This window comes from Vombatus ursinus, unplaced genomic scaffold (assembly GCF_900497805.2).
Source record: "Vombatus ursinus unplaced genomic scaffold, bare-nosed wombat genome assembly UNPS02014812.1, whole genome shotgun sequence".
Classification (NCBI taxonomy): Eukaryota; Metazoa; Chordata; class Mammalia; order Diprotodontia; family Vombatidae; genus Vombatus; species Vombatus ursinus.
In genome coordinates, this window is record NW_020954590.1 from 75,490,122 (window position 1) to 75,516,530 (window position 26,409).

General features: G+C 37.3%; 1 protein-coding gene across 1 annotated transcript in view; it reads left to right on the top strand.

Moving 5' to 3' along the window:
* The window catches only part of LOC114053992 (lipoxygenase homology domain-containing protein 1-like), a 657,625-nt gene that overhangs the window by 149,340 nt on the left and 481,876 nt on the right, over positions 1–26,409 (top strand). Inside the window, 3 exon segments of the mRNA XM_027877094.1 lie at positions 9,383–9,492; positions 10,473–10,649; positions 14,260–14,472. Coding sequence (XP_027732895.1) covers positions 9,383–9,492; positions 10,473–10,649; positions 14,260–14,472 — 500 coding nt within the window.

Genomic DNA, 26,409 nt, shown 5'->3' on the forward strand with positions numbered 1-26,409 from the left:
CTCATTCCTTTTTGGGTTTCTCTAGATTTATAATTTTTTTATATTACTTAGTGTTTTATTTACTCATATCTCCAGCTTTAGTTCATATTTGTGGCTTTCTGCCAAGCCTATGCTCCACCTGTTTTGGGGTGGGCTTTTGGTTGAAGTGGTAGGTCCTGTTTACTCTTGCTCTGGATCCTCTGGGACCCTTTCCAACTTTTGAGGTTCAATCTTCCTGGATCATTGCCTTTCAAAGTGTTGAATATTCAGGATCCTTGTAGGCATCTCAGGGCAGAATTAGACTTTTCAGAGTTCCTGAGCTTAGACCAGGGGTGGGAAACCTATAGCCTTGAGGCCACATGTGGCCTTCTAGGTCTTTGGGTGTGACCTTTTGACTGAGTCCAAGTTTTATAGAACAGATTCTTTTTTTTTAGGATATTTGTTCTGTGAAATTTGGATTCAGTCAAAGGGCCACACTTGAGGACCTAGAGGGCCACATGTGGCCTTGAGGCCACAGTTTCCCCAACCCTGACATAGGCTATCCTTGTCTCAGCCCTGTGGAACCACATTGTTTGCTGTCCAGTTCCAGTTCCCAAGTCTTCCAAGATCTCCACCCTGGGGCTTTCTCAAAGGAGCCCTCTGCTACTTCTTCCTTTTAGATGCAAAGTCTAATAGGATTATATGTGTTCCTGACCCATTTCTGGTTGCACTGGGAAGCTACTCCATGCTTGAGATGGATTTGTTGGTAGACTCCTTTTCTTGTTCCTTATGGGCTTCTGGCTAGCTTTTTGTGGTTCCTAGGATTTCTTGGTCTTTATTCTGTCTACTATGAACTTCAATTTTTTGCTAGAGTAAGAATATGGCAGTTAAGTGGTTTACCTCCTGTTCATGAAGCCATCTTGCCCAGAAGTCTTGATAGATTCATTAGTAAATGGAAGAATGGGACATAAAATTAAGAGCTGTATTATATAGTAGAAGAATAAAAAACAGAGAAAGTGAAAAAAAAAAAAGGCTGTAGAAAACTGCCTGTGATCTAACTCGGCTACCTGGAAGGGACCCTAGCAGTCACCTAGTATAATTCTACCATGAAAGGAATCAGCACCATGAAACATCTGACAAGCAGTCAATCATTCTCTGCTTCAATGTCTCCAACGAGGGGAAAAGCCATGCTCAGGGCTGCCTATTTAACTTTTGGATAGCTCTGTTTGTTAGGAAGTTTCTTCTAGATTTTAAACCTTGATTGGCCTCTTTGAAATGGTTCTGCCCTGTAGGACTAAACAGAACAAGTCAAATTTCTTCTCTTTTCCAGGTCATATATACTAACTTTCTTCAACCAATCTGTGTATGAAATGGAATTTAGTTCATGAACATTTTTTCTTAAACCATGGCTACCAGAATAAAACAAAATACTTCAATTGAGATCTGATAGGGAAGATCGCTGGAGAACTATCAGCTGCCTATTCCTGGAAGTTTTACTTCTCTTAGTGTGGTAGAAGATTTCATTAGCTAACTCATACTGAGCTTGCCTTCCACTGAAACCTCTAGATCTTTTTCAGAACAACTGACCATACTTTATTCACCTGGTACTTGCAAAGTTTTTGTTTGTTTTAATACTGAGTGTAAGACTTCACACTTAGCCCTATAAATTTTGTCTTGTTAGATTTAGCCTATTGCCCTATCTTATAATCTTATAAAGGTCTTTTTGGATCCTGACTCTGTTGTGCAGTATGTTAGCTATCCTTCTCACCTCTGCGTCATCTGCAAATTTGGTGAACATGCCACCTAGGCCTTTATCCAAGCCACTGATTAAAAAATGGTAAACAACACAGAGTCAGACACAGATTCCTCGTCATTGTCACTGAACTCTTAGAATCTAGTCATCCAATCAGTCTTGATTTCATCTAATTATATTATCACTTCTTCCATATCTTTCTATCTTCTCCATGAGACTAATTTGAGGTATGTTGTCAAAAGTTTTGCTAAAATTTAGATCAACTCTACCCATAGCATTTCCCTATTTGGCTAATCTAGTGATCTTGCTAGAAAAGGAAATGAGGTTAGTCTGGTATGACTTACTTTTGAAAAAGTCAGTTAGTCAGTTAATAAGCATAAGCCATTCTCTTCATAATCCCAGCTTACCTTTTAGGATGTTCACCAATCATCTCTATGATCCACTTGAGGATTTTTCCAGGATTTGAATCAAGCTCACCAGGCTATAATTTTCATACATTTTTCTCTTCCTTTTTTTTTTTTTTTTTTAAAATAGAGGTATTTGTTCTTTAGTTTGCAGTAATTCTCCATTTCTCTTTGACCATTTAAGTATCACTGACAGGGACTCAGCAATCATATCTGTCAGTTCTTGCAGTACCAGAAACGGTGATAATACTGAGAGAAAGACAACACATAGATGAATGGTGGAACAAATATGCCCATATTTCTCTAAAAAGCTTTTTTTTTCTTTACCCAGTGACAAAGAATCATTATTTTTGGAACAGCATGATGTAGCAGAAAGAGGTGCTATATTTGGTATCAGAAGACCTCAGTTCAGTTCTAGATTCTGATACTCTATGACTGTGGTCTAGTCACATCCTCTTTGGTCTGTTTTATCATCTATTAAATGAGGGACTTGAAGTAGGTGCTTTTTAAGATCTTTTTTTTTTCTTTAGTTTCTCCTCTAATAAAATTTAGGTCATCCACTGAAAGCTCCATGTCTCTCCTCTTCCCCATCTCATGTCACTCAGACATCTTCTACCACTCTCTACTAATGTGAAGGGGTGGACCTTCTCCTTCCAGGGCAAACCCTTCTACAGACACCTTTGGTCTTTCCTGGGTCCTGGGCTTTGTTTTCTTTTTCCTCTACACTGTCTTGCTTGGTGATCTCTTTACCTCCCATGAATTTATTATCATCTCTATGCAAAAGATTCTCAGCTTTATATATACCCAGGTCTAGTCTCTTTCCTGAGTTCCAGCCTCTCATCTTGATTTCTTTTGTACATCTTTAACTGAATATTTCATATATATCTCAAACTCAACATGTGCAAATCTAGAAATCAGTGTATTTCCCTCGAAACTTTCGTGTCTTCTAAATTTCATTGTTGAGGGTACCATCTTCTTCCTAGTCACCGAGGCCTACAACTTCAGTGTCGTCCTTTACTCTTCTCTCATACTTGTCTCATCTCTTGTTGTCTTATCCTTTCTACCTTTAAGACTTCTTTTGTTTATGTCACCTTTTCTCCACTCCCAGTCACCACCTTGGTTCAAGCCCTCATCACTTCATACCTAGAGTGTTGCAATAGTCTTTTGGCCAAGTAGTTTTCCTGCCTCAGATCTCTCCACTACAATCCATTCTTCTATTTAGCTGCCAAAGGGATTTTCCAGAAGTGCAGATATTACCCTACCTGCCTTTGCCCTCCAGTCAATAAATTTTAGTGACTTTTGTTACTTCCAGGGTAAAATAATAAAATGCTCTGTTCAACATTTCAGTCTGTTTGACTTTTCCATTCTTCATACAATTTACTCCCCTTCACATAATGTATGACCCACCACCACAGGCTACCTTGCTTTCCTAACACATGACATTCCATCTTCTAACACTATGAACTTTTTGTTGGCTCTCCCCCTCGCCCCAAGTCTATGCCTAAAATGCTTTTTCGCTTATTCTCTGTATCCTAGCTTCCTTCAAGATTCAGTTCCCAACTAGAGGTCTTTCCTTCTTCTCTGCCCCATCCTTTCCATGTCCCACTCCTTCCTTCAGTGCCTTCCCTGAGATTACCTCCATTTGCCAGATGTATATCTTGTATCTACAGTTCTTTCCCCACCCTACCCCCATTATAATATGATCTCCTTGAGTTCAAGGACTGTGCTTTGTACTTTCATTGTATCCCCAGTGCTTAGTACAGTGCCTGGCACAGAGTAAGCATTTAGTAGATTCTTGTTGACTCACTTTTGACTGACTAATCTATGATCCTCTGAATCTCAGTGTGCCAGTGTGCTTCAAGGCAAACTTGAAATACCACTTAAGAAGTTAAAGTGAGAAATAACATCTAGAATAGAACAAATGCCCACCAAAGACATCTGTTCTGGAGACAATTCAATCTTGAAAACATTGCAGGGAGCAGCCATTTTTACAAGGTATCTCTAGGTGGGAGAAAGGGAATCAGTCACAGGTGATCTCATTACTCCCCAAAAGGTGATTGAGGACACTAATTAAGTATTAGCTCATAGTCCTACTTTCCTACAAAGATAAGGAAATTCCTGTAAAACCTTTATGAGTGTGATCCACAGGTAAATACAGAGTGTTCTTTATGAGGTTTAGAGGGGACCAGGGTAAACTTTTTTCAAATGATTCACTAGAGCAGATTTCATCTTCACATTCACATAATTGACTGAATGGTTTAGAAAAAAATAAATATTGTTTTTTTTTAATTACACCAAAAATATTTGATTCAACAGCACAAAATATAGTCTTAAGTAATGATGTGCTGGAGATAGCTTGTTCCATCTTGAGTCAATTGTCAATTTTCAATGTAAGCATTTATACCTTGGAAATCAGCAAATGCTACAAATCAGGGCTTAATTTGCTTTGTTGACTTCTAGATTTTAAAATGTGATGAAGGAAATGTTGATAATGCAGATTAAACTTAAAATGTGTCGTGCATGAAGTACATGTGTATGTTGTTGTTGTTGATTCGATTTTTCATGGCTCCACCTGGGAATTTTCTTGGCAAAGAGACTAGAGTAGTTTGTGATTTCCTTCTCCAGCCCATTTCACAGATGAGGAACTGAGGCAAATGGGGCAAAGTGACTTGCCCGAGGTCACATAGCTGTTAAGTGTCTGAAGCTGGAATTGAACTCATGAAGATGAATCTTCTTGATTCTAAGCCCAGTACTCTATCTGCTGTTCCAATACATATCTATATCTCTCTACAAAGAGTATATAAATATAATATATAAAATATATTTAAATATAATATATATAATATGTTTTATGTAATATATATTTAAAATACTGACATGATATTACTGATAATAATATATATTATATCTGTATGTGTTTGTGAGAGATAAAGAGAGAATGGGGAGAGAGAGAGAGAGCCAGTTATTAAACACTTATTAACATACCTCTTCCATTAAGTAAGGGCTGTCCTCCAAGAAGGTTCATAGGATCATAGTTTGAGAGTTGGAAGGGACGCCATAGGCCATCTTGTTCATAGCCCCCTATTATCCCTTTCCTCTTTCCACTCCTCTTCCCCATACCTCATTTTACAGATGAGGAAACTGATCCACAGGTAGGTTAAGTGATTTGTCTAATGTAACACAGACAGTGAGGCAGGATACGAATCTAGGTTTTTTGCATCTTAGAGCTAGTGTTTTTACCCTAGGCTGCCTCTACAGGAGTCTTTCATGCCTATGGGAAGATCATATGGAAAGCAGTAATAAGTACAACTACAGAAAAACCAACTCTTTGGTCAACATTCATCTTATTAAGGTCAAGCATCTAATAGCGAAATGTATGCTCTTCAGAGGTGTTTGTTCCTTTCTACTGTCATGGAAGACCTGTACGTGTGGTCCACAAAAAAAGGACTCCCTAAAGATAGTGAGGATGTGACTGTTTGTAAACAATTTTGAGCTGATTACATCAAGGCCCAGGACCTTACAGGACTTTCTCAATGAGGTCCATGATTACTTTAAAAGATTGAAAATATTTCTTTGGCATGTACTTGGTCTGTTTCAGCTGTTTTTCCTGATTTTGTCTTAAGTTTTACTTCAACTTCCTTACATAACACATTGGCAAATGAAGTTCATAGGATCCTAGATTTGTAGGTGAAGAAGACCCTCAGAATCATATAGTTCATGATTCTTCAGCATTCTGAACAGCCCATAAAAAAACTCAGTTTTTGAAAAAAGCCAATTGTCAAGACATTTAGTTGATTGGCTAGTCCATTTAAGTATTATTTCAACATATAGATTTTAGACAGACAGTGCAGTTAGACACTGAGTTAGTTCCAGAATTGAATATGAGTAAGAGAGTTGATTATATTGAATTTGAGTAATTGAGCAGTGTGTTTAATGATTCTGACTTGCTCCTGAGGGGGGAAAAAAAACAAACCGTATCTTTAGCATCAGTTTTCTTTCAACAAAGCTATATGTTTGTAAATGTTGTGATGCCACAATCTCCAGTGTTGTAGAGTGATCCAAAAGGCAATGAAAAAATGCTTGGGGCAGGGTGGGGAGGGGTTACACATTGGCTGCAGAATATTTCCTCTGAGACTCAAGAAGTACCATGATTAGAGTTTATGATAAGTAATGATTAAAGTTTGCAGAAAGTTACATGAGTAGAGTTTGTAGTAAGTATCATGATTGCAATTTCTAGCAAGTAGCATGAATAGATAGAGTTTGTAGTAAAGAACATGATTAGAGTTAGTAGGAAGAATCATGATTAGAGTTTCTGGTAAGTAACATGATTAGAGTCTCTTCACATTGACTAAATAATTAGATGTTGGTTTTAGATGTATCATATTACTTCACATCACAAGTCAGAAAGAAGACTGAAGGATATTCCTTGGTGTGTTATGACTCTCCCAACATATTTTCTTTACATCTACAAGTAGTTGTAATGAAAGAAATTTGGCTCAGATTTTGATATTTTTGACAACCTTAAATCAAGAATGATGTGGATCATTTATTGACTTTTAAATGAAGTAAGTTAATCAATAAACACTTATTAAGCTCCTATTATGTGCCAGGCACTTTGCTAAGCACTGGGGACAAACAGGAAGGCAGATGGCAATTCCTATTCTCAAGGATTTCATAGTCTAATAGGAGAGACAAAATGCAAAGAGCTACGTACATGCAAGCTACATACTGGATAGACTGGAAATAATCAACAGGGAGAAGGCACTATAATTAAGGAGGATCGGGAAAGGCTTCTTGTAGAATGTATGATTTTAGCTGGGACATGAAAGAATCCAGGGAAACCAAGAGATGAGGAGGGAGAGCATTCTGAGCATGGGCAGAAATGGGGCTCAGCCAGTGAAAATATCTGGAGTAACTTTATCTGAAAACTGATACAATTGTGTTTTTATACTTTTACTGATTCATATCATGATATTTAAGGACATCTTTGTTTTTTATGTTTACATGAATTCGTTAGATCAAAATAGAATGCAATAGAAGAAATGATAATTATTCTTAGCACGTTTTTAGTAACCTTCTCTGTTTTCCAAATACATCTTCCATCATTAATTCATTAGTCCACACAATTAGCAAATCATTCATAACAACAGTCTTCTGAGAATTCTTGCCCTGATTTCACAGATGAGGGCATGGGGAAAGTGACACTAAATGATTTGCCCAAGGTCAACAGAGTTCATATCAGGATCAGAATGAGAAATCAAAATCCCTGCTTCTTAGATCTTTACTCATTCTACTCTGTCCCCCCAGGAGTATCATCAATGTGGTTTCATTTTATGAAGATCTTTAATTCTCAGCCATTAAGAACCATTTTATTAGAAAGATAAAAATAAAATAGAGTTTAATTAAGCAGCACCCTTGCAGTGAAAAGTGGTGTTTAGTTTATGTACAAGTCTTTCACCTTTGCAAAGAAGGGCTCATTTAATATAAGTTCATTTATATACAATCTGAAATTCTCACCAGTTTTGGACTACCATTTAAAATTTTTTGTATAAGACCTGATATTTAAGTAATGAGGTTGTGTATATTCTGGACAAGTAATCCCACATTTGTTTACCTTTGACTTTGCATATTTTCATATATATATCATATATATGTGTGTGTGTGTGTGTGTGTGTGTGTGTGTGTGTGTGTGTGTGTGTGTGTGTGTAGTGAAGACCTTAGGCAATTATATGTTTTATTTTAAATAAAAATGAATGTTTGGGTGGGGCTTAAATTTTTATGTAATTACAACAACTCTCCGGTTCACTTTATATAAGCAGGTCCTGGCAACCTATTATGAAAAGTATCTGTGATAGACTGTGTTGGTAGTTGAGGGAAAGAAATAATTTATTTCTGAAGACCCTTACTGTTGAAGTCATGTGTAGAATTTTGGAAGACTTTTATAGTTGGAGGGCTGGTAGGTCAAAAAATTGCATTTCCTAAATCTACTCTTCAATCTTTGAATTGCTTTTATTAAAAAAAAAAGATGGTAGTTATTGCTCTTTTTTGCTAAGAAAAATTAATCTTGTAGCAATTTGTCGGTTCTGAATAATGGCCAAATCTAGTTGGAAGGGAGCATTGGTGTGTAAAATTGAAACCAGTTGTTAATCCCCAAGTTATTTCAATTTGTGTTTGGAATATAGCATGTGTTGGGTTTTTTTTTTTATACTTTACTCTTATTAGAATTCATTTGCATGCCCTTATATTGTCAGAGAAGTGGCTCAGGAACATACTGAATTACAGAGGAAAGTAACTTTTGAATTAAAAATTTTCCATGGATAGTCTATATAATTTGTAATCCAGACCTTCAGTCAGTGAAGAATGTTTAATCTGAGAATTCAGCAGCAATTTACAGTGTGAACAAAAAAAAACCCAACCAAACAAAAATAAAAAAAAAACAAACTTGCAGTACATATTTTTGAAAGAAAACGGTTTTCATAAAAGCGAACTGTTTATTAGATATAACAAATATATGATTTTTTTGCATGCCTTTATGTTACAAGGATTGTGTTTTTCTTTAATTTAGAGGAGGAATTTGGTGGAACTGAGGCAGTTAGTGATAAGATTGCCAAAAGGAAAGGAAAAGAACAGAAAATATTGTCATTGAAACATTTTTTAAATACATAGAAGAGAACTGAAGGAAGTTCAGAAGAAAACAGATAGCCAGGATAGTTTTGAAAATAATGTGTTGATATACACAGTGACTATAGCAATGTAGATGGAAAGGCCAACACAAAATATAAAAAGTGAATGTTGCAAAATTCTAAAGAACAAGAATGAGTCCAAAGAAGAGATGTGAGAAGACAGTCCTACCTTGCTACTTTGCAGAGGTGGGGACCTATATGGGTATGGAGCACTACATATATTTTCAGACTTGTTTGATATATTGATTGGATTTGCTGATTTTTTTCTCTTTTTTTCATTTAAACAAATTTCTTTGGTTATGTGGAATGGCTTTGGGAGCAAGAGTAACAGGGGAAATTTTTACTATGTAAAGACAGAAGAGATCAATAAAATGTATTTAAAATGAAAATAATGCTTCTTTATAATATTCTTTTTATTTTTTAAAAGCAAGCTATAAATAATACAGATTTAGGTTTTCACATGTAAAAATGTCTTCTCTATTCTCCTTGATATATGGAGATATTTTTTCCCCTGGTATTCCTTAAATTCAGGCTAAAAAAAATAAAGAAAGAAAAAAAATCAACATCTAAAATATTTTTTAAAGGTCTTTTGGATGTTATTGTCAAAAGAGGAAACATATGCATTTTCCAAAGTCATCAAACAAGAAATCTTTCTCTTGGCCTTGATAATGTCTCTGGAATGGCGACTGGAATGGTATGTTGCTATTTTTTATTGCCACAGGATGCTAATACTTCTCATCTTTTAAAAACAAAGCGGAAATAATTATTTTCATTAAATAGTTTTATAAAACTTTCTGATTTAATTTGTTATTATCTGTGTATTTCTCACCTTTGTAATTGTTGTTTCTTTCTAGCCAAGGCAAAAGGTTTTCAATGGAAAATGAGGAATTTATTTAACTAATGTGATTTAAGGACAATTAATTGAAATAAATTAATATTAAAATGGATATAGATGTGGAAAGAACCTCAGAAGTCATTTAGTTCCACACTCTTCATTTTACGGATTAGGAAACTAAGGCCCAGGAAGTTTAAATGACTTCTACAGTTACACAGGAAGTATGAGGGACAAGATTTGAACTCAGGTCTTTTGATTTCAGCGCCAATGTTCTTTCTACTGTATAAAGCTTTACAGAATATTACTGAATTATCTAGCCATTATAGAATACCTAGCAATGTAAGTTTCATATGTAGCTATACCTGCCTAAAGGAAGAATATTGGCTGTGACCCTTTAAAATCACTTTAAGTGCTTTATTTTATTTTATAAAGTGTATATTTAATTCAGCACAATAAGGAGAATTCCTTTTAAGGAACTTTATATTATTCAGTCAAATTTTAGAAGTAGCTTATGATATGCCACATTGTATAGTTGAGATATATATATTGTATTATATTGTATATCATAACATATCATATATAATATTATTATATATTATATAATATGCCACCTCCTTGCACTCATGGATCTCAGGTGTTCTGAAGAATGATATGGTTGAAGATGATGCCATATCATGGACAACAACAATGACTTTATATTACTATGGGACAATAAAAGTCTAAGAAAAAAAAATCAAACCCTTTATGGGCTTAGATTCAGGCTGTGTGCTACAGATCACCACACAGATTTTAGTTCTTTCATTTATTTCACTTTCCTAATCCAAAGTTTTCTATTCTAGGCCAATGGTGGAGCTCCGTGTGAGCTCAGAGTGCTCTATTTGCCCAATCGCTGCGTCATTCTGGAATCAGTCATGGTCCCTGGTCACACAGTTGCTTTCAATTGCCAAGGCAAAGTAGCTGATGAATCAACAGACAGCTATGCAGGGCTCTCGAAAGAATTTGTGATATATGCTAAGGTAAGATGGAGGAAAGTGATATAAAGAAATGATAGCAATGGGTTTACCTTCCTCAATTTTAAAAAAACCTTCAGTAATTAAAATCATTTTGTAGAAGTCAGAAAGTTTTCCACTAGGTGGCGCTCATGTCTCCTGCCTTAATAGTTTGCATGAACTTCTAAGCTTTAGAGATCTGTGCTATCCAATGTATGTGTGAATTTGAAAGTTTATCATATTTGTAGGTTCCATGTTTTTAACTGAATCATAATTTAAAAAAAGTTTTTCATGTTGTATAAGCTTGGTGAATAACAAATTTAAGGTTCATGCTTTTCCCTTTTTAAGTCTTTTTGAACTTAAGCATAAAAACGTCATAAAAACATTCAAGACCTATACATTTGTCAAGATGAAACTACCCTGAAAATTGACAAGTGTTTAAATATATGGCTATGAAATATGATTGCAATGCATTAGAGTGTTCTTTTAGTGATGTGCATGTGGTGTAGTAGAAAGGCCTTGGATTTAGATTCAGGAAACTTGGGTTCTAATTCTAGCACTAACTAGTTTCAGAACTAACTACTTTCAGGAACATGGTTCAGTGGTAAATGCCTGGAACTGTGGGACACAGGATATGGATTTGAATCCTGAATCTGTCATATATTACCCCTGTGACCTTGGGCAAGTCACTTCATGTCTTTCAGCCTCAGTTTCTTCATTTGTAAAATGAGGTTTCACTGAATGACCTATAAAATTTCAGTGCTTAGCACAATGCCTCCAGCACTTAGCTTGGTTCTTCGCACATGATATTTGCTTGATTATTGCTAGTTGACTAACTGACTGAAATTCCTATAAATCATTTAACCACTCTGAACCTAGTTTCTTCATGTGTAGAATGAGGGGACTAAACTGAATGATCTCCTAGGTCTCATTCAGTTCTAAAGTTCCATGATTCTTTGGCTTAGTAGTGGATAAATCAAGTACAAATAGTTATAGGCAGTAGAACATTTGTTTTAGAACCAAATTTGCCTTCTTTCCCTCAAAAACACCAAAAATCTCAAGAAAGTTTCTTTGCTTTGTATTGTGGGAATTTTCTAGATTCCCAATTGACTGTCAGTTAAGTATGATGTTTCTAGGAGTTTTCATTTTGGGATCTCCTTCAGGTGTTGGTGAATTCTTTCAATTTCTATTTTGCCCTTTGGTTCTATGATATCAGGGCAATTTTCCTTGATAATTTTTTGAAAGATGCTAACCAGGCTTTTTTTTTTTTAATCTTGGCTTTCAGGTAGTACAATAATTTTTAAGTTATCTCTCCCATATCTATTTTCCAGGTGAATTATTTTTCCAGTGAGAAATTTCACATTTCCTTCTTTTTTTTTCTTTTGATTTTGTTTTATTGTAACTTGATGTTTTATGGAGTCATTAGCTTCTACTTGCCCAATTATAATTTTTAAGATATTATTTTCTTTATTGAGCTTTTGTATCTCCTTTTCCATTTGGCTAATTCTCTTTTTTAAGAAGTTATTTTCTTTGTTGAATTTTTGCTTATCTTTTTTTCATTTTTTTTTATTTTACCAAGCTGTTGACTTTTTTTTTTAAAATTCTTTTGCATTACTCTAATTTCTTTTCCCAATTTTTCTTATACTTCTCTAATTTGTTTTTTAAAATCCTTTTTTTAAGCTCTTCCAGGAGTTCTTTTTGGGCCTGAGACCAAATTTCATTTTTCTTTGAGGCTTCACTTGTAGCCATTTTGACACTATTGTCTTCTTCTGTTTGTGCCTCCTTGTCACCATAGCAACTTTCTATAGTCTTTTTTTTTTTTTGCTCATGTTTTCTACCTATTTTGTGACTTGTTGTTTTTATCTGAGAGTTGGGCTCTGCTCCTGCACTGTCTCATGCTTCTTGTGATGGGGCTCAGGGCCTTACTACCGGCTTTTACTAGGCCTCAGGGCCTAGCTACTGGCTTATACTGGAGTGGGTGGTTGCCTGCTGGCTTGTAGTGGGGGAAGTGGGGCCTGCCTGTTGACCTACACTCGGTGTGGGGTTTTGCTGCTGGTCTGCCCCAGGGGCAGGACCTTGCTGCTGGGTTGCTATGGAGGCAGGGCCTCTCTGCTGGCTAGCTCTGGGGGAGGGTCTCACTGCTATCCAGCCCTGGGGGGGGAGTCTTGTTGCTGACTGGCCCTGGGAGCAGGGCCTCTCTATTGGTCAGCAATGGGAATGAAGCCTTGCTGGTAAGCTGTACTGGGGGTTGGGCCTCGATGGTATATTACCCTGGGGTTCAGAGCCTTTATGCAGACCTCCCTATTGTGCAGACTGCCCTGCTGCTCTCCAGCCTTGCTCTCCTCCCACCCCGTGAGACAGATTTTTCTTGCTATGCTGATAACCTACTTCCCTGCTTCTAAATGAGTTTTTGAGGCAGTTTTCAAGTTGCTTGCAGGGGAATTTGGGAGAGCTCCAGGGATTTCCTTCCTCACTCTGCCATCTTGGAACTGGAAGCCTGCTATAATTCCTCAATGAAGAGAACAATATACTTGGTTAAAGACAATTGATTTGTGAACTGAGAGCTCAAGCTCATTTTCCTAAAGTGCAAATGCTAGAAGATTCCATCCTCTGGTGCAATGACATCGTCATGTGGCTGTTGCATATCTATGTTTTTCCATTTGGGTAGGTGTAAATGTTGGAAAAAGGGATCCTGTGAAGTTCTTGACTGGTGAGAAAATTTATTAGACATGATTGAGTAAAAAGGGCCACTATTGCTCTGATTGGGCACGTATGGTTTGTGGTTCCAGAACAAATCTTTTTTTTTCATGTATCCACAATTGCCTGCTGGTCAAATAATGAAATTGTAGATTTAGATCTGAGTGAAACTTTAGAGATCTAGTCTAGCGCCTCCATTTGTTCCCCGGAAGATGTTTTATTTTTGCAATAATCATTGGCTAATTTATTTTCCTCCATTTTTAGTTTTAGTGATGGATTTTGTACATCACACTTCTTTCCAAATATAACCCTTTATCCTCCCCTACCCTAGTGAGCTTTTTTTTTGTTTAAAGATTAAGATTTTGTTCTAAAGATTAAAAAAAAAAACAACATAGTTTAGCAAAATGAAAAGTCTTACCATGTCTGACAACATATGCAGCATTCTACATCTCTAGTCTTCCAACTCTTCAGTGAAAAGATAGAAGTATATTTTCTCAACTCTTCTCTGGAATGAACCTTGGCCATTTTAATTATGTAAGATCCAATTTTGTTTTCTTATTCTTTCCCTTTCCATTGTTGTAGTCTTTGTGTAGAATTTTTTTCTCCTGGTTCTGCTTACTTTACCTTGCATCAGCTCCTATAAGTCTTCCCACGTTTTTCTGAATACTTCATAAACTTCTCATTTTACTCCTCATTTTAGAGAAAACTGAAGTCCAGGGAGGCTCAGTGATTTCTACAAAGACATGTAGGAAGGTAGTAGCAGAGCTGGGATATGAGCCTAGGTCTGCTGACTTTGATTTTACCACTCATTGCTATATCATTCTCCTCTTCCTAAGACATTCAGATCAGGAATATTTGCCAGAGAATAGGTATCCTAGACAACAAAAGGAAGAACAAGGCTATTACTTAATACTTAAACCTTCTATCAATTTCTTTAAAGGGTGTGTTCCACAATAGTGCGGTAATTCTGCTCACCACCAGCTTATGCCAGGCGCTGACCCTCCATTCTGATGGTAGTTGCAGTGGTGCAGGAAATCAGTCGGAAGAATCTCACTGGAAAGTGCATAAAATCAGCTCTGGGGTTTGCATGTTTGAAAGTGTGAAAAATCCAAGAATGTTTCTCAGGATCAAGAACGGCCAGTGTGATGGAAGAGTAAGCATCTGCTCTTATTTTTTCTCAGCAAATGTTTAAGTCATTTGCCAATAATAGAAAAGAGGATGGTGTTTTAGGGTCTTTTATTTATTTGTTTTTAAAATCATGAGTATCCTGGTGAATGGCATGTGGTTTTATATATGAATGATACTTTCTGACTAGGCAGCTATTTAGAGAATTGTCAATAATTATGATTGGCTTTAAAAATATGTATAGTAAGTAGCCATTTATTTGAAGACTGAGGCATGTTTGGTGACAAAGATGTCACCTTATTCAAAGGACATCCTTGTCACCAAATAGGCCCCTGCATACATTTGAAATGCTACCACTAGATTTTTTTCCTTTCAATTTTAATAGCTTTTGTTTTGTTTTGTTTGCAAATGTACACAAAAACCCTACTCCTATGCCTCATTGTGGTGTGTGGTAATCTTCTTTTTGTTCTTGCTGAATGTGTCTCACAGGCAAAAACTTCTGTATTCTGCCATGTTAGAAAAAAAACCCCAAAAACTTTGGGTATGATACTGGTGATAGAATGTACTTGTTGAGGACCAACTTAGCTAATGAGAAATATTTATAACCTCTAGGTTGGACACTAGGTAATGATTCTGTATTTTATGAGTTGCTATGGTGAACAAAAAATGCAAAATGATACTTCTTCCTATGTGGCCTTCTTCCATATCCATAGTAAGAGTGGCAGAAATTCGGCTAGGGCAGAAGATAGTATCAATCACAATTTTTAGATCAATATTGATCATTAATGTATTAAAATATAAATGTCTCTGGAAGGAATGAACACCATAAACTTTCGTTGGATTATTATTCTATAAAATCACATTTAATCTATGATCTCACTGAAGTAGCTATTTCCCCCAAGGTGCAGGCTGCAATCCATCCATGCTTTCTTATTCTGTGTGACTCTTATTCATGTTCTCCAGTAAATACTCCATGAGGGTGACATCTCACTATACTGGGGTTCTTTTTCTATATTCTTGGCATTTCATGAATAGCAGTAGAACACTCAGACTGCCCATCCATTATCTGTTGTTCTCATTAAGTGACTAGTCAACATCCTTTTCTGGTCAGACATCCCCTTCATGACATCCTTTTCTTCTGCATAATTCTTCATTGGCAACACATTAAATCTACTCTCATCAAGTTGTGTGCCTCTCCATTGCCTTCTGTTCTTTAGTGGCAACTTTAATTATTTGGATACTGTAGTATTTCATGATTCACACCTATCACTGGAAGAAAACTGATGTTACAAAATAATGGTCTTTTGTTTTAGAGAGAAGCTCTACTTCATTAAAAATACTATGCAGTTTCCCAAATACAATCTAGATCACTTTCCTTCTGTTCAGTGTTGGTCCAGTTCACTTTCCAAGTTAATGAATATCTGTCCAAGATATAACTCATTTGGTCTTTACAAAAAGCCTTTGAAGTCAATACTATAAGTATTATTATTCCCATTTTACAGGTGAGAAAGTTGAGTCTCAGAGAAATTACATGGTCAGGTGGCTAGTAAGTGTCTGAGGTATATTTGAACCCTGGTCTCTACCAACATCAAGTCCGGTGCATTTTCCTGTATCATGCTCTTTCTCTATCATCATATTCAAGGAGGATTATGAAAGGGTAAATGAGGCACAGCATAGTCATCTAGGAGGAATCAGTGGCTTAGCAAGGGGAAAAAGATACTGAAATGGGAAGTGAGAAAATACCAAAGACAAAATATGTCTGCTTCACATTTTTTCCCCAGGGCCAAATATGTTAGTAGGTGTTCGAGAAAAGTTGTGTGAAATGGAGCTGAGCTTTAAATTGGAGCAAGTAAGAGGGTAACTCAATGTGACCTCTCCTCCACTGGTTCATACACTACTCTTAGTCCCACGCACTTCCCCTTTTTTCCCTTTTTGGATTTCTGGTGCTATATGGTTGCAAATCTCGAAATAGGATTTTTCTGAAGAATCAAAGCTGTGGGTAGACAACTGAAAAGGTAATGGAGAGATGCATGACGGGCACAAGTACATTTCAGAAATAGTATAAGAGGTTTCATTGAAAAGATATTGTTGGAATAGGAATACCGGTCATGAGAAAAGAAGAAGGACGGGCAAGCAGTCCAAGTGTTCCATTATTACCCGCAGAATATAAACATGACCCAGGCACCCTCTCTAGTCTTCTTGATCTATATCTTGCCATTGGACCCAGATGGCTCTAGAGGAGAAAGTGAGGCTGTTGACCTTGCATAGCCCTCCCTCACTTAAGTCTAATTCACTTGCAACTCATGACATCATCTTCCTGATGTCATGGTCCTCTTCGAGAATGAAGGACAAACAACAACAACAACAACAACAATGACAAGAAACTTGACCCAGAGGAAAGCCTCCATCACCAGAGGTGGATCTTCTGTTGGGGATGTGTGGAAGGATGTAGATAAGAATCGCAGAGGATGAGGAGGCATGGGTTGGCTCTGAGCTGGGCTAACGTAGGGAATTCCCATGTCGTTGTCATCCTCAATCCTTTGAAGAAGAATCTTATGTGTGTGTATCTATATCCATATCCATATGTGTGCGTATGTATACATGTACATATTATATATGTGTGTATATCTATATGCATATATGTGCACATAGATATACACACAACTACACATTTATGTATATATGTTTATTTGTTGAGGGCAAAAGTTGTGTTGATGAAATTATGTTGACGAGCTAGCATTTATTTTGAACCTAATTAAAAAGAATTTGAGATGCAACATATTAAAGCCAGATATACAAAGTGGTTACTAAAAACACAAGTTGATTCCCAAGAGAGAATAAATGGGCATTAGGATAAAGGTAGTTTCTGAGTTAAGCTAGTCTGGTGGGGTCATATTCCTTTTGGATATTGCTTGTTTTTGTTCAGTCATTCAGTCATGTCTGACTCTTTGTGATCTCACGGACCATAGCACACCAGGCCCTTGTATCCTCCTCTTGAAGTCTGTCCAAGTTTAATTGCTAGATTATAATTATAACAACAACGATGATGATAATGATGATACCTATCGTTTATATAGCACTTCAATTTGCAAAGCACTTTACATATGTTCACTCTTTTGATCCTTTCAACAGCCCTGTGAGGTAGGAGCTGTTATTATGCCCACTTTATGGATGAGGAGACTGAGGCAGAGAGAGAACTTATTTGCCCAGGGTCACATGGCGCTTTTCAGTGCCATAGAGAATGAGGTCTTCCAAAACTACCAGGAGCAAGATTCAATCTTAGGTCGTCCTGAGTCTGAGTCCTATCTAGTGGAAATTTTAGAGGTCAGTGGAAGCCTTCCCAAAGCTCCTTGCATTCATAGGCACCTGCCTTTTTTGTTTCTGATGGATTGCCCTTTGCCCTGCCACATTTGCCTGGTTTTTGCTATACTCTGTTTTGTAACTCTAGACTTTTCTTTTGGACCTTGAAATAGTCTGCCTTTAAATCTCAAGGAACAGAGACACATCCATAATCACCTCTAAGTTGACTACAGGGCTTATTGATTAGCACACAAATCAGTGATGGAATATTCATTTGCTCCAAAATGATACAAGAAGATCTATGTATCTGTCTCTTTATTCCCCTCGGGTCCCAAGCTTAGTCTGGTTCTGGGAATTGACTCTGAATAAGTAATCACAAACCAGGCCAAAGTCTTCATCCAGACTCTAGAATGAGTCAGAGTGGTGAAGACAGTCAAAGGCTTGGTTTACTTGTGTTGAGATTGAAGAAAGAAATCTGGTTAGAGCTGTTTACATACATTTAGGGTAAACAGATCCCCAAGTACCTTTGAGTGCACTAATTATGAGCAGCTTAGAGAAGGCTCAATGCTAGGGTTGGTAGAATTCCTTTTGTGTCAGGAGTGGAATTCATGGGTTTGTCATTCATTTTTGTGTATAGGCTTCCCTTGTTTTTGAGAGGTTGGGGGGGAAGTAAAGAACCTAAACCAGTCGGGTTTCATCAGCTCATTACTTTTCTCCCCATTCTGCAGGAACTTAATTGACTTAAATTCTTCCTTCTTACCTAATTACATTGGCAGTGCTGGAACTTGGTATCCCTGCTGTTCCAAATGGTATTTCTCCACCATAGCTGTAATGATGATAGATTGATAAAAATATAGACAGATAGACAGATGTATAGATACATAATGACAGAGACAGACAGACATGGTTAAATAGATATCAATTTCTTAGCACTTAAATGTTTGCAAAGCACATATTATTTCACATGAAGCTTTTGGGTACCTTTTTCTGATGACCTCTGTTGTAGTTAGCAGACCTGATGGCTTCAGGCATATCAACTGGCTAAATGTTAATCCTCTTGATTCTGGATTTCCTCATCACCCTCTCATATTTGGTTGTAGAGTACTTTCTGGCTTCTTACTCAGTGGCATAAAAACATTACCCTATATGGGGATAATGTTCCCCTCTAGGATGAGATAAAACATTCAAAGCAAGAAACCCTGTGGACTTCGATAGCCTTACTTGTTTCTGAACAGACTGGTTAGGCATGGTCCTGGGCTCAGACATCCTCCCCAGCCAGCCAATCATACTGATTCCTATACCACCAATGTGCTAGAAAATTTTGAGTGAAGAGTAAAGGACAACACAGCTAGGTGGCTTAGTGGATAGAGTGGATAGACGTGTCTTTGTGGATTCAAATCCAGCCTCAGCACTTACTAGCTATGTGACCCTGGCATCACTTAACCCTGTTTGCCTCACTTTCCTCATCTGTAAAATGAGCTGGAGAAAGAAATGACAAACCACTCCAATATCTCTGCCAAGAAGACCCTAAATGGGGTCACAAAAAGTTGGACATGACTGAATGAATAACAACAACAACAAAAGACCTGCCCCCTTTCCTGAAGCAGCTGTAATTGTTAGAGGTTTTCTGGCCCTCCTATTCCCCTACCAACTATCTTTAAAATCAAGGTTTCTCATCTGCCCAGTCATCATTCCGTATGTCAATGAGGATGATCCACTTCAGGGCAATTTTGCAGACTTCGTAAGAAAACTCTGGACCTCTGATGGGAGAAAGCTGCTAGCTATTGGACTTGGTGGTTTTGTAGGTTAGCTTAAGTATGCAGTCATCTTTTGCCTATTGACATGGAGCCTGGAATGAAATGAGATCATATTGGCTGTCTCTGTCCAAGAAGAGTTTGTTGACTTTGAGAAGTGCTGGACAATGCATAATTGGCCTCCCCTTTGCCAGAACTCATCCATCAAAGTCAGGATAGAGGAATCTTAAACATCCATTTAGTATGTCCCTCTCCCTGATTCAGCCACCCATATATTCCAGGGTCCTGTCACTAGTAATATCTGACTTCCTATTTTCTCTGATATACATGTGTCTAGAGATAGATTGCCTGTATTGTGGGCACAGTGCTAGTAACTGTTGTGGCAAGTATCAGGTGACCCCCCAAGTGAATTCTATCTATAGCTGTCCTACCTGGCCCCTGTCCAGCACTGGAAGTCATACTTTCTGATTGCTAGACTGTCTGAAGCCCTTCTTAAGAGATTTTAAAGCTTGGAGAACTTTACATTTATCCAGGAAGAGCAACTGCCACATGCCACAAGATGATCATTGTAGAAGTAGAAGAAATTTCCCCTTGGGCTTCAGGTCTTGCATGATGAAACCTAGCCTCTGCTGGGGTATGTCTGGTCTCACACTCATATAGTACTAAATCCTAACTTTCCTTGGAGGAACTTGAAACTGAGCAAAATAATATAATATGAAACTGACAAAATAATATGTGTCTGGTCTCACACTATATAGTACTAAATCCTAACTTTCCTTGGAGGAACTTGAAACTGACCAAAATAATATGATTCAGTGATCTTGACCACTTGGTAACTAGCCTTTCAATCACTCGCTTCTATGAGAATTTCATCTAGATACCCTCAACTATAGCTAACTTCTGCTCATAGCCAAGAGAGCTATGCTATGTCAGAAAAACCAACACATCCAATGATATAGAGAATGGGTCCTATAAACCCATTAGAAGAGAGGTAGAATAAAGGATTTGGGTTCTAATTCTGCCTCAAGACACTTATTAGCTGTGAGATCCAAAGGAAGTCACTTAACCTCTCCATGCCTCAGTTTCCTCGTATATAAAATGAATGAGTTGGACTTGATGGCTTCTAATGTCTCTTTTAGCTCTAAATCTCTATGACCCTATAATCCATTATGTATATAATTGCAAATCACTCTTATTACAGGAGTTCAGGCTCTAATTGAATGACTTTATCCCACATTAGAGCTTGAAAGCCAGGTCCTATAGAAATTCCTGGAGGTCAATATATGGTAAGGTTTGAGCTAATAAGTAATTTTATTATTCTAAATACCCAAATTAACAATAAAGGACATATAAAGATGATAAAGAAAGATGCTGTCTGCATCCAGAGAAAGAACTGATAAATAGGAGTATGTATAGAATAATTTTACATACATACATACATACACATATGCATACTTACACACATACACACACACATATATATGTATGTATATATATATATTTGTGTCTAATGGTAGCCATTTCTAGGGTGGTGAGGGAGGGAAGAAGAAAAAGAAAAAAATAAATTTACATGATAATTTTGTTACATATTTAAAGAAATAGCAAGTTGTATATAATAGATTTACAGGTTAATGTGCAATCTTTTTTTAATTATTACTATACTATATTATGGAAATACTTATTTTTATCCCACAAATTAAAAATAAAATAAATTAAAAAATATATATGCTAGGGTTTATTCTGCCCGTATGTATCCTCCACCAGAATTCTAGCTGTTTTCATAAAATTGGAGAACAACATCTCTCTAGTGATTATTGAGCCTTGAATGCCATTGTAGTATGAGACTAATACCACTCCATCCTGATTCCTGATTTACCACATCAGTTTAAACAAAGTTATATCTTTTCTGTCCTGGACCATCAAGGCACATGCAACTTAGTGCTCATGGAGGAGAGTGAACAGAAAACTACATTCCTGGCAAAGTAAAGGCATTAAATATGCTCCCCATCATGTTTTTGAGGTTTAGGGGTATAGGGGTTTAGGGGTGCTGGGACCTCAAAATCACAACACGCAAGTCCTGCCCGAAAGAATTTGACTCACACCTTCTTTCAGCCAAAGACAAGGTTTATCAGAATGTCGGTCATATTGGGCAGACTCTTAAGGAATCTGAACATTACTGAGCTATTGGCTAGATTATAAGAATCTGAACAGTGGATAGATTTTAAAAATCTGAGCACTTTAATGAGACAAGATGAACCTTATATGCAAAAAGACTATGGGAGGGATCTAGAAGTGGCCAAGTAGTCTATGAAGTAATAGAACTCCAGAGACCTGGACCAAGTGGCCAAGGAAGAAAGGAGCCTAGATAGGATTAAGGGTGGGAAGTGACCTGGGGCCATAGGGAGGGAAGACAGTGGAGGGCTAGGCTAGGTTTAGGGTAACAGAACTGGGAGATTGGGTGTAGCCACAGTGAAAGGCCAGTGGATGGTATTATAGCCTCAGGCAAACTCCAGAGATTTGACCATGTGGGAAAGTCCAAGGTTTTTCCTTTTTGGGGTCTAGATCCCATCCTCATCAATGTTGTACCTATGCAATGCCCTTACCGCATGTAAGCACCTTATAAACTTCATATTTCAGGAATTAGTGGGTGGGCTTGCTGTGGGGAGCATGATAATTTAACTCAGTAGGGATTCCAGAGCAACATCCTTTCCTCATCAGTATTGTCTTAACCAATCAGGAATAGAGTTTGCTTTTAGTCTGAAATGTGCAAATAAAACTAGGAAGAAATCAGGTTCGGTGTGGAGATGAGATAGCATTTTGCAGGAGTGTAAACACATGAATCCTTGGAGAATGATTGTTCTCGAGTGAGGCACAATGGACAAATTCTGGGACCTCCAACACTTTTTCTGTAGGTGTCTTCATGAGGATCAGTGTCCCCCAACCCATTTCTAAACCCTATCTACTCCTTTTAATGGACTTTCAGCTTTTCACTAAATAAATAGTCTGGGGCCTGGGGGTGGCAAAGGGATAGTTATCTAGCATTTAAATAGCAATTTAAGGTTTTCAAAGCACTTGACCAATATTTCTTTTCTTTATCACTACAATCTGGGAGATAGGTGCTATTATCATCCCCATTTTACAGGTGAGGAAACTGATGCACAGAGAAGTTAGATGATTTGCCTAGGGTTATGTAGCTAATAAAGGTCTAAAGCTAGATTTGAACTCAGGACTTCCATACTACAAGTCCAATGTTCTACCCACTGCACCATCTAGCTTCTCAGGAAACCTTAATTCAATTAATCTAGCTCTGTCACAACTCTTTCCACAGGCCACATTGCATGCTTCAAAATAATGTAGTTAGAGGAATCATTTGGTTTCAGGTGGCTATGGATATGCAGTGATATATCACACCCTCAGCATCCTTTAGGTTCAGGACCTTATCACAGTTGAGTCTAGCAAGCTTTAAAGGCTCTTATAGGCCCTGCCTAATTCCAAAGTATCCATGTTATTAGATTTTTTTTTTTTGCTGTATTTCAGGATCATACTGACAGCTAGTGGTTATTGACACCCTTGTAACAATACTTTATTGTTATTATTATTATTATTATTATTATTATTATAGCTTTTTAAGCAACTAGATGGTACAGTAATATTAATTCTAATCATAGTAGGAGCTATGTTCCAGGCATTGTACTAAGCACTGAGGATTAAAAAGAAGCAAAAGACAGTCCCTGCCCTCAAGGAGCTTAAAATCTAATTAGAAAAACAATATGCAAATAAATATATGCAAAGCAAGCTATATACAGGATAAATAGGAAATAACTAACAGGGAAGGCATTTGTATTAAGAGGGGTTGAGGAAAGTTTCCTGTAGGACAAGGAAGTCAGGGAGGTCAGAAGTCAGAATGGAGGAAGGAGAGCATTCCAGGAGTGAGGGACAGTGGGAGAGAATGGCCAGAGCCAGGAGATGGAGCGTCTTGTTTGTGCAATAGCCAGAAGGTCAATGTCATTGGAGTGAAGAGTATGTGTCAGGGAGTAAGATTTAGGGAAATTGGAAAGGTCTGTTGTTATTGTTCAGTTGTTTCAGTTGCCTCTGACTCTTCATGACCTCATTGACCCCATTTGGGTTTTTTGCTTTTTGTTTTTGGCAAAGATACTAAAGTGGTTTGCCATCTCATTCCATAGCTCATTTTACACATGAGGAAACTGAGGCAAACAGAGGTTAAATGTGCCCAGGATCACATAGCTAGCAAGTATCTGAGTCTGGATTTGAACTCAGGTCTTCCTGACTCCAGATCCCATACTCTATCTATTGAGCCACCGGCTGCCCCATTGAGGGGAGGTGGGTAGGGATAGGAGACTGGAAAGGTAGGAGGTAGCTAGTTTATAAAGGGCTTTGAATGCTAAACAAAGAGTTTTGTATTTGCTCCTGGAGAAAATTGGAAGTTACTGGAGCTTATTGTGTAAAAGGTGACATGATCAGAACTGCATTTTATGAAAAGCTCTTTAGTGACTGAATGGAGGATGGATTAGAGTGGGGAGAGACTTGAGGCAGGCCAGCCCACTAGCAGCCTAATACAATAGAACTGGCATGAGGTTATGAGGGCCTGTATCAGTGTCAGAAGAGAGAAGGGGACATATTAGAGAGATTTTACAAAGGTGAAATCCACAGGTCTTGGCAATTGGAAAAGGGTGGGGGAAGGGGCTTGAGAAATAGTGAGGAGATAGAGTGTTAGACCTGGAGTCATAAAGAATTGAGTTCAAAACCTGTCTCAGACACTTAGTTAATTGTGTGATTCTGGGCAAATCACTCAATCTCTGACTGCCTTGGTTCCCTCAAATGTAAAATGGGGATTAATAGCACCTCCCTCAGGTAATCGATGTTGTTATAAAGAATTCTGGGTTGTTACAAGAATCAAATGAGACATGTGAAGCATTTTGGAAACATTAAAGCACTATAGAAACACTATTATTATTAATTAATTATCATTATTACTAACAATAATTTGAGAAACATATGATCTAGTATATAAAAGGGCCAGTTATGGAGTCAGGAAGCCTTGGGTTCAAATCCTGCCTCTGACATATACTGTCTTTGTGACTGAGCAAATCACTTATCTCAGTGCTCCAGCCAACTCTCTAGGACTGTAAGTTGCTGATGAGTTAGGAATTTCTGGTTTGTTCTGATATGGTTGGGTTTGATTTTGGTTAGGAATGTTTGCTTTGGTAAAGGTAGTTTCCACACAAGGAGTTCAGCATACAGACGAAATCACAGGCTGCCATCTCGCATCCAGCAACAATAACAACAAACTCCCAGAAACCTGACATTTAAATAATGCTTCACAGTTTACAAAATACTTGCTACAAAATACAACCTTATAAAAATAGCTTCCTTCCCTGTTTGCCTCCCCTGTCCCCATATGCTTCTGTTGATATCCTACCCATCTCTTCTTTCCATAAGAAGTCTTTTCTGATTCTTTCCAAAAGAAGTAATCTTTCCCTCTTTTGAACTCTCATAACTAGTTGTTGATACTTCTTTTTCCTATTTTATATTTGAGTTACTTGAATCCATGTTATAATTCCTTGAAGACAAGGCCTTATTTGTATTTGTGTCTCCCCCGGGACCATGCCTGGTGCCTTAAATATGGTAGATACTTAATAGATATTTGCCAAATGACTAAATGAAAACATATTCATCTAATTTATTCACAATCATTTTTTTGTATTTGGTTTCACAGCAAGCATTGATTAAACATTTATTATATACCAGGTTACTGTGTTAGGTCTTATGAATGCAAAGACAAAAATGAAGGAGTGCCTGTCCTAAAGAAGCTTAGGTTTTAGTGGAGGAAGAATTGTAGAAATATTCTTATTCCAGGGGAAAAAAAAACTGCTTTAAGGCAGATAACTACCTGAGGTATAGGTAGCTTTTGTTATTGAGTCATTTTCAGTTATGTCTGACTTTTGATGAACCCATTTGGAGTTTTCTTTGCAAAGATACTGGAACAGTTTGTCGTTTCCTTCTCCAACTCATTTTATAGATGAGGAAACTGAGGCAAACAGGGTTAAGTGACTTGCCCAGGGTTATACAGCTGGTGTATTTGTGTAGTTTAAGTGTCTGAGGTTGCATTTGAACTCAGGTCTTCCTGACTCAAGGCCTAGTGCTCTATCCATTGCACCATCTAGCTGTAGGTAGCTAGGAATATAGTAAGTATCTGCCAGGAACTACTTTAAAATTCTTATAAGTGCAAAAAAAAATTCGTCCAAGCTACGTGATGGCAATCCTATAATTTCTATTTCTGTTATTATGAAATGTCTGTGATGTAGGAATAGATCATTTAAATGAACTCTGATGGGGTAGAGTTCCAAATGAGGTTATCTATTTTTGAGAAAAGAGTCTCAAAGGCACATTGTGGAGAGGAACTAGTTAAGCAATAGTACAAAAGAAAAATGTTGGGGTTTTAAGGAACAAGTAACATGTGAGTCATCAATGTTGCATTTCCGTCTCACAAAAAAATAGAATAAAACACGATCCATGCAATAAACAAGAGGATGGTTTTGTAGGAACCAGGAAATGATTCTCCCACTCTCCTCAGCACTGGTCACACTCTTTTTCAGGCTCTGCCCACACGTGCAAAATGCAAATGTCTCTCTGTACATGCAAAGAACTGAAAAGAAAAAAAATATTTCCGATAATGTCGACCAAAAATAACTTTGATGCAAAACATTCAGATAGGTTGGGTCTATATAATCCCAGAACAACTGGTTGAAAAGCAAAACATCCAGTGAAGCAGATTACTTGGTCTCATACATTAATAAAAAGCAACATTTTACTGAGTTTTTTAAAAAATCCTGATTTTATTGAAGTCATTGGTTTGTGCAGACAACCATGATTAGGATAAAATTTATTTC